Consider the following 13,410-nt stretch of genomic DNA (forward strand, 5'->3'; position numbering starts at 1 on the left):
TACAAGCAAAACGCCAGCAATTGGACCGCAAAAAAGCCCTTTTCCATCACGACAATGCAACAGCACACACCTCACCAGTTGTGGTCGCAAAATTAGTGGAAATAGGATTCCAACTCATTTCCCATCCCCCCTATTCTCCAGATTTGGCTCCCTCGGACTACTTTTTGTTCCCCAATTTAAAGAAATGGCTGGCGGGACAAAGATTTTTTCAAACAAGGAGGTGATTGCAGCAGCTAATAACTGTTTTGCAGACTTGGACAATTCCTACTATTCGGAAGGGATCAACAAATTAGAACAGCATTGGAGGAAGTGTATAAGTCTAAAAGGAGATAATGTCGAAAAATAAAAAAGGTTTGCCCCAAATGCGTAAGTAGTTTTTATTTTTGCATGGACTTTTCAAACGCCCCTCGTATATTTGGATTCTACACACCTCTCACAGTATGTACATTTCCTCCTGACTCACCCTGTATAATCACACACACTTTTTTTCAAGAGAATGAATGCAGTGCCACCCAGTCCTAAAAGTAATGCAAATCTCTCTTTTTATCTCTCTTCCTCTTAGTTCCCACCTTTTTTAACTTTCTCGAAACAAATATTTTGGGTACAGAGTAAGTGAATGGATAAACACTTGAACTTTCATAATCTGTTATATCTGTAAGATGTTGGGAGACATAAACATGTGGCATTGTATCCAGAACTTAGAAGTTAAATTAAAACTCTTACCAGCCTGAAGATTGGCTCGAGCACAACTGTGCTGTATTAGGAGTGATTAGAGGTAATATGCTCTCATGCCAACCAGCCGTATACCTACCATTTTAACAAGGAATATGACCAATGATGTAACTTATTTTTCACTTATATGAAGTGCTGTTAGGAAAGAAAAAAGAAAAAAACATATCTTGTTGTTGTAGAATTATATTGCTGATTATTTTTTAATTGACCTCATGGTGTATGTAGATGATTATACATAAAATGGTTCATGGGTTCTAATACCTTAATTTACTAATCGTATGTGTATTCTGTTTTCAAGACTTGGTTCTCATGATGTGCCAGCTGTATGCCAACACAATTCTTCCGTTGCTGCATCTGTAGGGCGGAGAGATTTGGTGCAGACCTGGTCCTTAGCAGGACTAGCTGCAACTCCAGCAATGGTGGGACCTTCAGAACAGGAAGACGATGTTCCCTGGTCACATCATCCATTTGGAAGGCAATTGGTGGAATCCTTGTAAGCTTTAAGAAAAATCTGAACTTACAGGAAGTGGTGGTGGGGGCTTTGGTGGTGGTGGCGGTACTAGTACTCTTGGCAATAGACTTTTTTTATAATGGATATTTGCTGTAACTATTAATTTGTATGTGCCTCTTTTCCCTATTCACATCTTATAAATTCTAGTTATGTTTCCCATTACATGAATGTTGCTTGTGGGCTACTGCTGCCATATTTGATGCACTACTTCGATGTCTCACTTTTTGAACAATGTGAAGAGAAAGTTCTGGGATTGTACAAGTTGTTTTTGAGTAAATTGTGGCTCAAGGCAAAAGAAAAAAAAAGAGTTTTGTAAAATTGTTAAGAATAATGGAATATTAGTTGAGATTCATCTTTTGCATGAGTTATTATTAATAGCAAAACTTCTTGTGTGGACCTTTATTACTTTACTGCTGATTGCCAAAATTTGTTTATGCACATTCATTTATTTAAACCCATTTTATTTACATGTAACATTGCAAGATTCTTTGAGCATGAATGTTATTTCCCCATCTCTTAAGACTTATCCCTCCTGTGCCAAAATGTAGTAAACCTTGGTTTGTCTTTGATCTTGAATAGCCATCATTAAGGATAATGATATTGTAAATGAGAGAAGATAAACAAAGGTTAAGTTACCACTTGTAAATAACATAGAAAGACATGAAATAATTGCAGTCAGAAAAATGAATTAGTAACTTAAAAGTTTGTTTGCTGTTACATCCAGAACACACAACAATATTGCTTCCAGGACAATACTCAGTTGCTTAGTTGTTTTAATTTTAAAACAGAATGTTTTAAGCATCCACTGTACTGCCTGCATAAGTGGTCAGAACTGTTGCAGGCACTTCAACATCAAAAGAATATGTATTCCTGTCTCAGTCATTTGATTTGAGCTTTCAGGACATCTTATTAGATACCCAACTAACTCTGTAATTTGATTTTCTCCAACTTATATCTGTATGTGCCCTCTGCTTTTTCTGTTTTAATGTACCTCTTATGTTTTTTTTTCTCTAATGTTTATGGCTCATCTATCCAATATTCTTCTCAGAAACTGAGTTTTTTTACATAATGTATTATTTTCCTTGCTTTCTGCAAACATGCTTTCAAATTGTGCCATGCCATTGGTCATACAGGCATACACTTTTTACAGTACAACATAATACTCCTTGGGATCCTGTTAACATAAAATATCTCCCAGTTGTAGAGGTCCTACACACCAGCTGAAAACCATATTCTTATACCTAGAAGCATATATTAATTATCAAATCGTGAGCTGTAAACACAGATTTGGTAAGAGTAAATATTATTAAACAGTTATATTCTAAGACTAACAAGACTAGTAGAGTGTTTAGTCTTCCTCCCCAAAGCCTTGATTAAAATGACAGGTTTTGAGGTTAGGTACATATCATATGCTGAAACTGAATGTTAAATTAATTTAAAACTGTATCAGGGAATTTTCTTTGTAAAAAATATGTTCTGGTTATGTGATGCAAACCCTGAGAGTACAAAAACCATGGCAAAGTGTCATGGTCACACCCTGATCTCTTCATCACTGGTGAAAGACACAATTTTTGCTTCTTCTTGAATTGCTCTACCAACAAAATTTGTATTAAACTACAGTGCACAGGATGTAAACAAACTACATATACAAAATTTTAGAGCTTTAGAGGAGATAAAAAGAAACCTTTCTTTATGTGATAAAAATGTCATAGGTGCACTGTTTGTCCGCTAAGGTTCCATCAAGGTTTTGTCGCTAGTGATATTCAAAGACAGTGTGAAACCTACTGTGATATGAATACTGTTTTTTGGAGATGTTGCTGATAATGTTGTTGGTTTACGTTAATGCAAACTCACACCAGCGTGTCACTGACTACATAACATGCTTGAAGAAACAGGTATATCACAAACAGTGGCTGCAGCTGTAGCCAAATGGACAACCAGCTTTTCTGGTGTGGAGCAAGTGAGGTCGGGAGAATGTGATGGGTACAGTATTGGTCCAGCCCTCCCTTTGTTTTCTTTCATTGTTCAGGTTCAGTACCATGGCCACAACATGTTTCCTACCTCACTTCTATGGATTTTTGTGTGTGCAGAGGAGAGGTGAAATGTTTGGAGTACAAGACACTCCAGAAGACCTGGTTACTCACGTGGGTGAAGGTGCAGCCATTGTTCATGAAACATCTGTTTGTTTTGTGTATGTTAGACAATCATTTCCAACCATATGTTTGTAATTCTGAGGAAAATAGGAGTAAGCTATAGGAGAAGACGGGTCGTACACAAGATGTACAAGAACCGAGAGGAAAGTTAGGATACGAAGGCCAAGAATGAAGTGCTCAGATTAAAAAGGGTGTAAGACAGGGATGTAGTCTTTTGCACCTATTGTTCGATCTATACATCAAAGAGGCAATGATGGAACTAAAAGAAAAGTTCAAGTTTAGGATTAGAATTCAGGGTGAAAGGATATTGATGATAAGACTGACTGTTGACATGGCTAATCTCGGTGAAGGTGAAGAAGAATTACAGGATCTTTTTAATGGAATGAACAGTCTAATGCGTACACATAATGGATCAAGAATAAACCAGAAAAATATGAAAGTAATGAGAAGTAGCAGAAATGAGAATAGTTAGAAATTTAACATCAAAATCGTGAAGTAGGCGAAGTTAAGGCATTCTGCTACCTTGAAAGCAAAATAACCCATGATGGATGAAACAAGGATGATATAAAAAGGAGACTAGCACAGGCATTCCTGGACAAGAGATCAAGCACAGCCTTTAATTTGAGAAAGAAATTTCTGAGAACCTACATTTGGAGCACAGCATCACATGTTAGTGAATCGTGGATAGTGGCAAACCAGAATGGAAGAGAATCGAAGTGTTTGAGATATGGTGCTACAGAAGAATGTTGAAAATTAGGTGGACTGATAAAATAAAGACTGAGGAATCAGTGAAGAAAGGAACTTACAGAAAACACTGATGAGAAGAAGGGATAGGATGATAGGACACTTGTTTAGGCATCAGGGAATAACCTCCATGGTATGAGAGGGAGCTGTAGACAGTAAAAACTGTAGGGGAAGACCTATATTGGAGTACATCTAGCAAATAATTGAGGACGTATGTGCAAGTGCCACTCTGAGAAGAGGAGGTTACGTAGGAGTGGAGAAGAGGAGGGGGGGCAGCAACAATCATTAACACACAGGTGCCAGTTATGTATTAATGTGAGTGTTTGATGTTTTCGGCAGCATCTGTAAAATAATACTCATAACTTGGCAGCTAATATTGATGATCGTGTTCTACGGTTCAACGGCCTGGTGCAGGTATTTCAGTTAGATGCCACATTGGCGACTTGCATTTCCATGAGTCAGTTGCAACCTGCATACTGTTGTGGTCTTCTATCCAAGCACTAACCGGACCTGACATTGCTTAACTTTGGTGATCAGATGAGAACCAGTGTATTCAACATCACAAGGCCACTAGCACTCACACCATTTGATGACCATTTCTGAACATCAGTAGCATCAAGACTTTTGTGGTCCACAAATGGGGAAGCAGTTAACCTTCAACATTTTCATAACATTAAAAAGGTGTTTCTTATTATCTGCTCTAGGCACTCTAAAATTCTGCGTGTCTTTTTTTTTTTTTTTTTTCTTTTTTCTTTTTTTCCCCCCCATCCTGTGGATAGCTTTAGGTGGTATCATCAACTGATAATGGCCCCACAGGAGATGATCTTCACAATTAGATATTGTTAGTTTGACAAATATAGAGTGGAAATGCAGTGCTGGTCATTAAAACTTACCGCCATGAAATAATCATACAACAAATACAAATATTAGAGTGGCATGAAGTATTCTATGTGCTTAAGTATACCAATAATTAGCATTTCAGCACAACTGCACAAAGTAGGTAAGAGTAACGCCATCTGCATTTTGTATATAAGGAAAGATTATGTAGTGGTCATCTCATTCAGAAATTGTGTCTAAATTTTGATTGTTTTGCCTCATGTAATAAGAAAAAAACATCTATTAGCATGTGTTGGAATTAGACAGCAACAAGATCGTTGCCTGTTGAGGCTACAGTTTATTGTTCTTCAATATTGCTGTTTGCACTGTTCAGGACCCTACCACTGTCATGCGAGTATGGAGTCAGTCAGTAAAGCCCCTTTTACACAGTCATCTTTCTTGTCTCAATTGCCTACTCGGGACAAGTGCATCTACTGCAGCTCCACTTTTATTTTATTGCCATACTGAGTCTCATCTGTTTTGAGTAATCATTTTCATTTACACATCAGCACCAAAATTTCCATTCTTGTAAGAGCTGTGTGCTGTACAGTTTGGCACCTGAATGGTGAAAGTGAGGTTATGAGTGACCATCCTTTTTATGGAAAAATTGAAATATAGTAACAAAATGTAGAACTAAGGAGTGACAATAGAATTTATTAATGACCGAAGCAGAATACGTAGTGGAAGTTCTTGTGACAGTTGTGTGGTAAACTGTTCACACTCATGAGAACTGAAAGAATGGGACAAGTGTCATCCAAACATTTCAGAACATATTCAGATATTTGCTCAAGAAAATACATCTTGCAAACACATCAGACAATATGTAGAACACAGTAAATAGCGCCTTTTAGCCTTTTTTTTTTTTTTTGCTAAATGCCAAATAACAACAAAAATAATTATTTTTCTTGTCCAATAATCCTGACTTTCTCACTGTTGAAATAATTTTCATTAAAAGATATTTATCTGTTTACGTTCTTTTTTGTGCATAGTTTCTGCATCCTCTCAGATGCGTCCCAGTTGTGAGTACAGCACCACAATGGACATATCTGTGTGCAAAGGGTCTGAGGAGAATAAATGTTTCCAGATCACGTTTTTCATCATCATACGGATCCAACAGCTGATGTAATAGCTTGGGATGCCATTGAATGCTCAACATGATAACGTTTAGTTCTCGCATGTCGTATTTGTATATCAGCAGCTATTATCATTCACCAAGATACAAGGGATATTTCACAAAAAGAGCATACTATTTTTATCATCTACACTTCCCCCCCCCCCCCCCCCCCCCCAATATCTCTTTACATTCCTTCAATATGGTCTCCCTGCTTCTCTGTGGCTGAATCCCAACGTCTTGGAAGCTCTGTTATTCCGTACAGGCCACCACTTCTGTACATCAATTTGAATGGCTCAGGTAATAGTGGTAGAAACCTCTTCCAGAGAAAGATAATGATGTCCACATGTAGGTTTTTTCAACTTCCAGAACAAGTTGAAGTCTGGTGGACTCGTGTCCGGGCTGTAGGGAGGTTGTAGCAACACTTCCCAACCTTATTGGTGCAGTTTTTGGGCTGCAACATTGTCAATATGTGGACAAGCATTGTCATGGAGAATGAGTGGCCCAGACTCGAGCAACTGAGGTTGGGTTTTGTGCATTTTTCTGCACAGATTTTGTGTGAGGTTACAATAATACACTGCTGTGCCACTTGTTCCACATGAAACTCTGACTGTGATGATGATTGCTTGGTGATCGTAAGCAAAAATCATCGTTTGCTTGAGCTTTGATTGAACACGTTAAAATTTTTTTGGACATGGAGAATCTGAAGCTCTCTACTCATTGGACTGTGATTTCAGCTGTGGTTCGAAGTCTCTAATCCATATTTCATCAATAGTGATAATTTGACACAAGAATCCTTTATCTTCACAGTCAAATCATTGTTTGTGCAAGGTTGCGATGTCCAGACATTTCTACGGCTCTTCAAATTATTTGTTCTTCTGACAGTTCTTTACAAGTAGTACAGCAATATTCTTCAAGAGCATCTGCTAAAAGTTTCATACTTCGTTCATCTTTTGACGTTTGTGGTCTTCCGGGTCTTGGATTATCATCTATGCTCATACAACTGTCGTGAAAACGATTAAACCAACATGAAGCTGTACCACAGTCCACTGTAAACCCACCACAAACTTCACTTAACACACTGTGAATTTCTGTGAGGTTTTTGCCACATAAAGTTTTGATCTTGATGTACGACCTCTGGTCTTCAACAGTCACAGTACCCGAGACCCCTGCAGGGTCCATTTCTACGTCTCGCCAATTTTTCCATTGTTGTTGCGTCAGATAATCCATAGTAATATCAATCTGTGCATTAGTTATGAAACATCCCTCATTAACACGAGACTATAAATTGCCCACACTGTCCTAACCTATCTTGATACAGAGGGCGTTGGCCTGTTGCCTTGGCCAGCATGTTCTCCCACTCATTGAAAACAGCTGCTCGTGGATTGTCAAGATAATGACACATCACATTTCACCAGCCACTATGACTGATGAACTCTGGCACAGAGTGGAGCAGAAAGGAGTGATGCATTTCTCATCCAGTCTCAGTCCGGCACCCAGTTGGGTTACAGTGTTATTGACCAGCAGTGTATTCGTAAAATTACAAGGGGTGGATACAAAGTAATGGTACCACTGCTGTAGCATCATATCGCTGAGTCAGTGAGTTGCCATCTGTGTTGACACAATAAAGGCCTGTGAGACGAGTTAGTACAGTGAGCGAGGACAATATTCTGTCAATATACTGCAGTGTGTAGACCATTGGACATCATATCAGTAGTGCAATCACCCTGACATTATGTTTACAAAGATAGAGCAAAGTTATTGGCTCAAAATTGAAGTGACATGAGATCGGAGTATGCAATAATGTTTCCAGGGACTGTGTGAAGCATCTGGTGACGCAGCGTTGCCATACAGCTCAGTCACACAGTGAATTAAAATGTTCAGATTAGGCAGAGATGCTAAAAAGGATCACCCCTGTACAGGATGAATCAACATGGGGACAGGTCCTTGCTTCCTTGTTGGACGCTGATTGCCACTGAACTGTGCCTGAGTTATCAGCAGAAGTTGGAGTATGCCACAAAACTGTGCTCCTCATTCTGCACAACATTCTTGGGTACCACAAAATTGCCGTCCGTTGGATACCCAATGAAATATCTCAGATGCAACAATGGCACTGATGTACTGTCGCACAGGATTTGTTGGGCCAGTACGAGAGGAAAAGTAATGACTTTTTTCGATGCATCATCAGTATTAAGGAAACCTGTTCACGCTTGTATGAACCAAACTTGAAACACCAATCCAATGAATGGAGGCATCCCGGTTCTCCTCGTCCACAGAAAGTGCATGCTACACAAAGTGCTGTGAAGGTGATGTTCATTGTGGTGACATATGACACAGAGGGGTAATACTGCACAACGCTTTACCACCAAGAGTGACGGTAGATGTTGCCTACAAGTGCACAGCCCTGCAACACCATCTTCATCTAGTGCTTAGGTGAAAGCAATAACATTTCATTCTGCATGACAATGCACAATACCACACCGCTGCTGCTGTCCAGAACCTCTTCTGCCACTGGCGGTGGGAGAGGCTGGAACATCCACTGTACTCATTTGACGTGAGTCCCTGTGATTACGATTTCTTTGCCAAAGTGGAAGAAGCACTGCGAGGGATCCAGTACAACACCAGAGATGACATTATCCGTGGTGTAGGACGGTCAGTATGGGACATCAACAGAAATAGAAGTGGAGATGGTATACGATGTGTTCCAGACATTTGGCAGAAGATTATAAATAATAGGGTGATTACATTGAAGACGTGTAACTATAAGTACCTCTGTCATTAAAGTCATTTCAGAGCAGAATAATAGTTCTCAATACTTTATATTCAGCCCTAGTATCTGAACATACTGGCATTTTCAAATTCGTCTCTTAAGCTACCACTGTGTAAGGTGTTAAGAATAGTTGTATCTTAGTAACGGAATTGCTGTGTCAGTACAGACTACCTATTAATGTTGTTGTTTATTTGCCCTTTAATTTTTTCAAATTTTTTTTACTTTTAAAGTTAAATTTTATGTTTCATTGTACTTTAAAAACTCTTAATTGCTCTCTATAATTTTTCAGAATTGCTCATTATGCTAAACAGTCAGATATTCAGACAGCAGCTATGTTGTGCTGTATATTTAGTACCCGTCCAGAGAGCCAAGAAATTCGTAAACATAAACATCTAAGCAAGTCTGTCAATGTCAGTGTAAGTATAACCACTTTCATTTCAGTTTATTCATTAAGTAGTGATCAATCTCTAAAAAACTGAAAGCCGACTTGGTGTTATCTCAGTTAGACTGGCTGTCAATCATGGTTCCTGTGATAAATTAATAACTGAATGAAGAATTGTTCAAAGCAGCAGGCAGTAGTTGCTGTTGCATTTGTGTAATATGAGATAAAGAAGTTAGAAAGTTAGGATTCACGTATGTCATTTTCTTAGGTTATCTGCTCAGTTATGAGACAAAATTTTAAGCATTACAGAGAAACAGTTCTCAGGAAATGGTAAATCTACAAAATCGGATGCAAGGAGTAGATAACATAATGGAAATGAATGAGAAAAAGTACACATTATAAATGAACAATGTAAGGAAAAGATAGATTGCTACTTTCCATAAGTTGCAGACAGGCACAACTACAAGACATTTACATTCTTATATGTGTAGTTGTGTTTTATTTGTGCCTGTCTGCAACTTAACTTGTCATCTTTAAGGTAAGCAGTAATCTGTATTTTCCTTACATTGTTGATATTCCAACCTGTAGTTTTCATTGTTTCATTATAAATTAGGCATATAAAGAAGTTATCTGAACATAGATAATGGATAGTAAGCAAATGTGAGAGAGAAAGCAGTATCATATAATACTATATAACGAGAAGAGTCAAATATGTCACACCAGGGAGAAAATGCATCCTTTCAGGCTGCAGCATGAGAGATGTGGCAGCCATGTTGTATGTGTTTCATTCTTGGGCAGTTTATTCTGCCCTAGGTGCTTGACATTTCTCTCTGTGCCGCAAATGTGCATTGGGGAAGTTAAGAATATGTATTTACACCATTTACATTCATAAGTCATGTGTTTGTTCAACAAGCGTACAGCTGTGGTTGTATATTTTTTACATTGTAGGAAACTTCAGTTGAGAAAACTGGAATTGCAAAGAGACATGTTGGCTGGCAATTACTTGACCTCAGGAGATGAAATTTCAATTACTGCTGATAGAAATGATTAAAAAACTTTTTAAGGTTTTAGGACCTGTTTTCCTTCATCAAGGAGGAAAGAGCTGACATAAAGTTGAGAGGGACCTCCCCACCACCTCCCCCTCTCCTCCCCTCCCCTCCCCTCTCCTCCCTTCCTGACCTCCCCCATCCCCTCCCCTCCCCAATTCAGAGATGATACAAGATGAACAATTCTGAATGGACGCAACAGAACACTCTTTCCTGAACTCTGAAGGCTGACCAACTGATACTCACATCCTGCCATTCTCCAGGACATAACCTCCATTATTTATACTTTTACTTTTTTATCTTCATCTTGCTGCTGTCCCCCCCCCCCTCCCCTCCCTCTTTTTCTGCTTTCTTCCAGTTCCTGATGGAATTATTCATTTAATTTTTCATTTACCTTCCTGTTTAATTCATCCTGATTTCTCTCTCTTTCCCTTCTATCAGCTCTGAACTGAAGGTGGCGCAGTGCTCATCTTTGACCTCCTATTCTTTCTGACACCTTCCCCTTTATATTTGTCTCCCCTCACCTTCATAGCAGGTAGGTCGCTCTCAACCTGCTGTCTGAACAATCTCTTGCTCCTTTCAAACTTTCCTCAATGAATCCCTCTTTTTTTCGTGATGAAGGAACGCAAATGTTCTGAATGCTCAGAAAGTTTTTTCTACTTTCAAATGTTATTTCAAGAGTATTGCAAATTATGCCTCCTGAGTGTAGGTAATTGCCAACCATTTCTGTCTCCTTGTAATTGAATGTATATTGCACATTCTTGCAATAGAAGACTGGACCAAATGATTTACTGCTGGATTGTTCTGTGTGGTACAGTTTGAAGTATCAAAAGCACAATATTTATTTTCAGTAATGGAAATTTTTGGATGGAAAAATATGTAAAATGAGGAAATGGCAACCATTCACCTGTAACGGAACAATGCATGGTGCACAGATATATGTAACAGAAATCGGTATTCACCCTAGCTTCTGAACTCTTGCCTTTTCTAGTAAAAGTACGCACGTTCACACAAACAACCCCACAGACACCCACACACTCTCCCATAGTAGCAGTGAGCCTTATTATTGAATATCAATTATTGAAAGCAGTTGCCTGAGCAGGTGGACGGCAGGTTAGGGAAGGATGCGCAATGTAAGGGATGGGTAGTGGGATAGTGTGAAGCAGGTCTTTTCGACAATTGACTCAGTGGCTGCACAAGATGAAAAAAGTTCAGAGGGTTGGCGTATAAGAAATAAATGGATAGATAGATAGATAGATAGATAGAGGGAGGTGGGAGCAGGAAAGTAAAAGGGCAGGGAAGGGGGGGGGGGGGGGTTGCTGAGGAAGGTGGTGATGAGAAGAGAGGTATCTACATCATGATATTTTATTGTATATACACATACAATCTGTGGTGTTTAAAGAACATGAAAGAGTGGTGAGAATAGGGCAGTAGTGTTGACATTGAGCTGACACCGCACTGCAGCTTCTTCTTCTTCTTCTTCAGGTTTTTTAAAAATAATTGTGAGTTTCAATGTAATAGCAATATAATAGCAACAGTCAAGCACTCAACCTGCATATTAAGGACTGAACTGCTATTGCTATTAACCACATGTGCCACACTTCAGCTGCTGTGGCACTCCACTGCAGTTTTAGAGTAAAAGAAAATACCAAGATACTGAAATTAGACTGACATGATTATAAATTATGAAGAAGGGGGAGAGAACTAGAGACTCAAACATGCTCAGGACTAGAGTGGATTCAACTGTAAAATCTTATAAACGTGTAATTACCACATGCGATATTTTGAGACATTAGATTCATGAGAAGGATTCAATGATAAAGCAGCCAGCATAAAATAGGAATTTTACTCAAACTGAAATGCATCTCTATAGGCTGAGGTTTATCCCCTGGGCATAGTTTTGACAGTGTTAGCATACTGTCAAAGTGTTGATAAATAAATTTCAATATTTTACAGCTAAGTAATTCTACCTCTGTAATTTTGCTTCAGATTTCTCTTCAGAAGTCACATAAAGAGCAAAATATGTGTGACTTTGTGTCACATTAAGTTCTTCATTGTTCACATATTAGTAGATAAAAATGGGTTATTCTTAATGGACTGCAAATGATGTCCCAAAGATTTGTTCAGTACTCATTTAGAAAACAGTAAATACATCTGTTTATTTAGAGAACAATTAAAGTACTGAACTACAAAGTCTACAGTGGAAATGACTCATCTTTGCAGAATTATGCATACACAGGCTTAATAGACTAAGCAGTCTTTTAAAACTTCCATCTGAAAGTGATGCAAAGTATGTGTGGGAATAGTGATCATTATTAAAGTTCTGAAGAGCTATATTCCTTTATCAGCGTATGGAATTTGTACATTTGTAAATTGTATACAGGGTGAGTCACTAACTATTGCCACCTAGAATAATTCCGAAAGTATGACAATAGCTGAAAAGTTTGTGGGACAAATGTTGCATGGTACAACGGGGGCCATAATATGACATTGGTTTTTTGTTGCTAGGTAGGGTCACATCAGATATATGAAGATCAACTTTGTTTTTTTTTTTTTTTTTTTTAAATGGCGTGCTGTAGTTTGGCACTTATTTTCTGATATCGAAACGAATCCAGTGATATGCAACAGTAAGGTCTTTGAAGGTCAACGAACTTCAAAAAGGTGGCATGAACGTCCATTTACAGAAGGTGTTCGAAGTAATGACCATTGGTAGCAATGAAGTGCTGCAATTTTCTTATAAGGGATTGAGTAGTATTCCTTATTGCTTCGACACTTATCAAAGCGTGTGCTCTGACAATTCTCTCTCATATATCGTGCAAATAGTAAATATTCACCGAATACAGCGTATCCGTCTAACATGCCATTGACACGTAAACACCATTTGTCAGTTTCACAATACAACACTAATAGGAACGACAAGACCAGTATTGTCAAATCAAGCGAAAGTCAATGATGTATTCCTTTGAAGAACAAATCAATATGCTTCTCATTTATGGAGAATGCCAACAAAATTCAGTGAGAGCTAGAGACTTACACACCGACAGATTTTCTCAACGTACTCACCATACACGTCGTACATTTAAAT

The 13,410-nt window shown here is 38.4% G+C and overlaps 1 protein-coding gene across 4 annotated transcripts in view; it reads left to right on the forward strand.

Moving 5' to 3' along the window:
• The window catches only part of LOC126483988 (GATOR complex protein WDR59), a 292,472-nt gene that overhangs the window by 168,319 nt on the left and 110,743 nt on the right, over window positions 1–13,410 (forward strand). For all 4 annotated transcript variants that reach the window (XM_050107289.1, XM_050107291.1, XM_050107292.1 and 1 more), the window contains exons 16-17: window positions 1,031–1,225; window positions 9,187–9,313. In XM_050107289.1, coding sequence (XP_049963246.1) covers window positions 1,031–1,225; window positions 9,187–9,313 — 322 coding nt within the window. The remainder of the gene's footprint in view (window positions 1–1,030; window positions 1,226–9,186; window positions 9,314–13,410) is intronic.

The sequence above is a fragment of the Schistocerca serialis genome, chromosome 6, assembly GCF_023864345.2.
Source record: "Schistocerca serialis cubense isolate TAMUIC-IGC-003099 chromosome 6, iqSchSeri2.2, whole genome shotgun sequence".
Lineage (NCBI taxonomy): Eukaryota > Metazoa > Arthropoda > Insecta > Orthoptera > Acrididae > Schistocerca > Schistocerca serialis.